This window comes from Vigna radiata, unplaced genomic scaffold (genome assembly GCF_000741045.1).
Source record: "Vigna radiata var. radiata cultivar VC1973A unplaced genomic scaffold, Vradiata_ver6 scaffold_303, whole genome shotgun sequence".
NCBI lineage: Eukaryota > Viridiplantae > Streptophyta > Magnoliopsida > Fabales > Fabaceae > Vigna > Vigna radiata.
Window position 1 is genome coordinate 176,914 of NW_014543817.1, and position 4,622 is coordinate 181,535.

General features: G+C 33.7%; 1 protein-coding gene across 2 annotated transcripts; it reads right to left on the reverse strand.

Annotated features, from left to right (window-relative positions):
* Positions 1-368: 368 nt before the first annotated feature.
* On the reverse strand, positions 369-3,908 carry LOC106754989 (beta-glucuronosyltransferase GlcAT14A). 2 transcript variants are annotated; one of them, XM_014637067.2, is made up of 5 exons: positions 3,768-3,908; positions 2,302-3,031; positions 2,110-2,185; positions 1,869-1,984; positions 369-1,193 (listed from the first exon to the last, which is right to left on the reverse strand). In XM_014637067.2, exons 2-5 carry the CDS (start codon positions 2,876-2,878, stop codon positions 694-696), a joined length of 1,269 nt encoding a protein of 422 aa, XP_014492553.1. In that variant the 5' UTR covers positions 2,879-3,031; positions 3,768-3,908; the 3' UTR covers positions 369-693. The 2 variants fall into 2 exon arrangements, with proteins under 2 accessions (XP_014492553.1, XP_014492552.1); XM_014637066.2 differs by lacking the exon at positions 3,768-3,908 and adding an exon at positions 3,599-3,726.
* Positions 3,909-4,622: the final 714 nt, after the last annotated feature.

A 4,622-nucleotide genomic window follows, 5' to 3' on the forward strand; every position in this document is an offset into this window, starting at 1 on the left:
ACAAAACAGTCTCAAATTGAAACAGGTGCACCAGAGATAAAAAGGAAAAATAAAAAAAGGTACTTGCTTAATTTCTTTACATAATCAGAAGTCATAATCTGAAACATACCAGAACATAAGCAAAGAGAACGAATAAGATTGTGGTTGTCACCAAAAACCAACGTTCCTTCCCCCCACAATCTTTTCCAAATTGTTAAAACATGTTTTAATATATCAGTTAACCATTGCAACTAAACTAGAGAAAAGTAAATAAATAAACAAACCCAGAGACGTGTATAATCCACTGAAATGTTGATCATGATAAATAAATTATCTAAAATTATCCAAAATCTGTTGTATATCAAAAAGATTGTGACTGAGACATGAAGTAATGGAAAACGTAAACAAAAATGTATAAAATTCTGGGATCATGAGGCAGCTAAAGAATTGTGTTACCTCTAAGTAAACAAGACCTACAAAAAGAATGATGACCATCATGCCATCTTTGGTACTTCACATAGAGGCAACTAACTACAGCTAAGTTGGGGATTGATCATTGATTTGCTATATTATGAATGAGGTGCAATTTCACTATAACATCAGAAACTTGTCTTTCCTTCAAGTAGGTGCTGGAATACTAATGTATCTGGTTAAAAACATAACCTTCATCTATTCAGCTCTTCCATCCACAACCACAAAGGTTCTCAACAGGATCTATTTACACTGATCCTGACCAGATTTAGCTTTCAAAATTAGCCCAGTGACAAGCCGATGAAGTTTTTGAGACCCTGGACCAGGTTTGAGTTTATAAATGTTCCCAATCTCAGAACATTTGGGTCTTCCAGCACACCAGCCGCCAAGAGGGAATAGTCCATTTTTCCTTCGGAGAATTTGCTTATCAATCACATCCAAGGATGGATCATCTTGATTAAATTTTCTAGCAAAGGGAGCACCACTTTCAAACATTTTATCTGTGTCATTAATGTTAAGGACATGAGGGTGCTGTTTAGGAGGAATGTCCCAGGAAATATAATGCAAGTCATTATTGACAATGGTTTTAGCTAACTCTGGCACATTGCATGCAACAGTCTGAAAGTATCCTTCAGGGGAAGACAAAAAATTAGTGTAGTACATGAGAAGGGTTCTTGGCAGATTGTCCCATCCCCATATAATATACTCAACAAAGTCATGTGACAAAACCATCCATGCTGAACCTGCAATGTGTGTACAATAATTCAACACAAAATCTTTAGAAAGCAAAGTAAAAGGAATGCATCTAATAATGTAAAGGACTTGTACCCTATCATGTATGATTTTTATTAACTTATACAATCACTATCTTAAAAATCATCTCTAACATGATTTAACATGGGTTAACAGTGTAAGGATATTTTATACTGTCAGGTGCATAGATTTTAAACTTAAGTAAATAACAATGCAAGTGGGAAATTGATGGTAAGCCAGAAACCAGCCATGGTAACTTATATGGACTAGAAGGAGAATTACTCAATTGAAGGTTAAAGAATGGTCAGTCCTCCCTCCTCCCCAGCCACAAAAACAATTTTTCCTAGTCCAAATGCCCAAACGGAGAATCTCTCATGAAACAAGCACATTTCACGGATTGTAAGAACATAAGTTATTTAAAATACACATGGAGACATTTGAATTCCACACTGAGAAGCTATGTCCTTCTAGAAAATTAAATGAACCAGATAACTTAATAAGATATCAGAATCAAGGTTATACTTTCTTATCAAAATTAGTCTCTGCAACTACAGTATATATCTGACTTCATTCTCTAAGACTGTACCATTCTCCTAATTTGCATGTCAACCTTTAGAAATGCAACTAATGACAAAGAAATAGACCGTAAAGGGGAGAACACTAACCAGTGAAAAGTTTAAATGCTGTTGGCAAGGGTCTCTTAGGTTCGACCCAAAATACATCAGATTTGTTTGACATGTAAAGCCCGGGGTCTACAATTAAAGGCATTGCTCGCTTATCGCTGCATATGGTTCAAATTATCATTATATGTAAATAGAGGTATCATATGTCATGGGGGGAGGGGACAATTTATTATCCTATGTCAAGGCCGTTTGTATCATACGAATAAGAGAAGCAAGAACTTACAACTTCCATCCTAACTGACTTGTGTGCTCAATGAAGTTAAGGCCTCTATCTAAATCTGAAAAAGTAAATAGTAGATCTGCACAAAATTAATTTCATATTAGTCTAACAGTAACTGGGCAGAAAAAGTTGTAGTCCTAAAAAGTATGAGCCAGAACAAATTCAAATAGAAACAACATAGAATAATAAAGTTACCATCCTGAGTCACAAGAGGATAGTCTGAAGCACTAAGATTAATGAACCAATCCCAATCTTTACTTCTCTTGAGCAGAATGGCACAAGCATGAAGAGTATTAGAAACCATGGTTGGTCCTCGGTAAGTGACCATGTTAGACTTTGTGATGAAATAAACGTTTCCAACCTCAGCAAAAACATGTTGTCTTTCAATTCTATGTGCAATCTCATTCCTTTCCTCTATGGGGGATTCAAGGTCCATATGAACAACATAATGGTTTAGTGGATGATAGAGAGCATGGAGAGTTCTCCAAATCTTTTCCAAATCACCTTTTGAACCAGAAATTAAATAGGCAAAACGAGGAATCCCAGGCTTAGCCGGTGTCGGAGCAGGAGAAGGAGTAGCCCTCTTCTCCTTCAAAACTGGGGAAGTCTGGTTTGAGCGTAAATGAGATGGGAGAAAGAAGAACAATGAATTGATAGAGTGAATTGAAGACACAAGACCCATGTTGAAGGATGTGACTAGAAAGAGCATGCATATGGCTGAACACACTAGGAAAGGATATAACCATTTCTTCTCTATGTTTAAGAACCCCATAACTGAGAACTATCATGGATAATACTTCACATTCTAGATTCCATTCATAACTTCAAAACAATTAGACAATTCAACATCAAACAGCCACCACGACACAAATATTTAGCATCCTCCTCAAATATCTTCTCAACAACCTCTGCCTTGGAACAGTGTCTGTTGCAACAAAATCAAATATTATATTCTGGAAACTGTATAGTTCTCTAACTATTTAATAAACGAAGGAATCACAGTTCCGTAATCAAACAGGTTAAGCACCCATAAACAAATCGGTAATTAGAAAGATTAAAATATACGCATCTATGCATGTCTGGTGAAACGAGACACAATCCTGAACATAATGAAAGAATCGAAGAAAAAGAGGCCAAAGAATATTAAAAGCATTAAAACAACAACAGATTTTGTCCCTGACAATGACGAGGTGAGAAGAAAAAAAATGTAAGCGAATGGAGGAACGAAATTGATCACCAGAAAACAATAGCCAGAAAAGGCAACGATCTCTAACAAATCGATAATTACTGAAATTGAATCAAGATAGAATTTTAGCTCAAACAACGGTTCAAAAATATTTATCAACAGAAGATGATCATCAAAAGAAACAAAACAACAGGAAAAGAAAAGAAAAGAAAAAGGAGAAAACCCAGATGAACAATTCTTTGATTCAATCTTTCACAATCCAAGAAACAGCAGAAACACAGAGGAAGAAAGAGAGAGAAAAAGAACCTGCATGAGGAAGAACAGCAGGAGCAGAAACCGAAGGGTAAGCATACTCAAATAGAAAACATTATACGAAATATGATTAGTTTGAATTATCATTATAATTAATTTTACGATTATGATTATGCAGATCACAGTAATGAATTTACTGCAGAGATAAAGACGAGAGACAAACCAGTTTTGTGATGCAGGACTTGTCCACGTCTAAGAATGACATGAGAGAGAGTGTGAGAGTGACAGAGAGAGAGAATCAAACATTGAACATAAATTGAATAAGAGAAAGAAAGGTGTTTCTTTTTCTTTCGTAACTTCTGAGTTATAGCTTGTAAAATCTACGTTCATTTCAAAGTGCTTCAATCTACGTGTCAGACAAAGCGCTTCCATTTCTTTTTGTACCTCTACATATATATATATATATATATATATATATATATATATATATATATATATATATATATATATATATATATATATATAATTTGTAACTTTTTAAATTCTACCACCCATATTAATGCTTTATAATATAAGATAGAGTTTGTTTGGACAAATTTAGTGCATAAAGTTTTTAGATAGAAAAAGTAAAGTAATTTATGACTATATGAAAAAAGTTTTTTCCCCTTTAAATAGTTTGCATAAAAGTATTGTCCAAATATATTAAAAGTATATTTTAATTAGTATTTTGTGAATTTTTATTTATAAAAGCTACTAATTAATATTATAATCAATGAATCCATAATATTACTTGTGAAGAATAGGGGAATGATTTGTTATTAGATAGTTGTGTTCAGTCTTGTGTTTATGTTGGTCTACAAAGATTGATGTTTTAATAATTTGGATTAGGTTAACTTTGATATAGAGATGATTGAAACAAATTGATGTTACTAGTTGGAAGTGTCTATCATTGTCACAATGCTTGATGAGCCAAACACAAGAGGGGTGATGGATTTTGTTAAAAAAAATAAAATTCCCTTCAATTAGTTCAATTTTGAGAATTGATTATTCGTGGAAATAAGAATGGATTATTATTTTT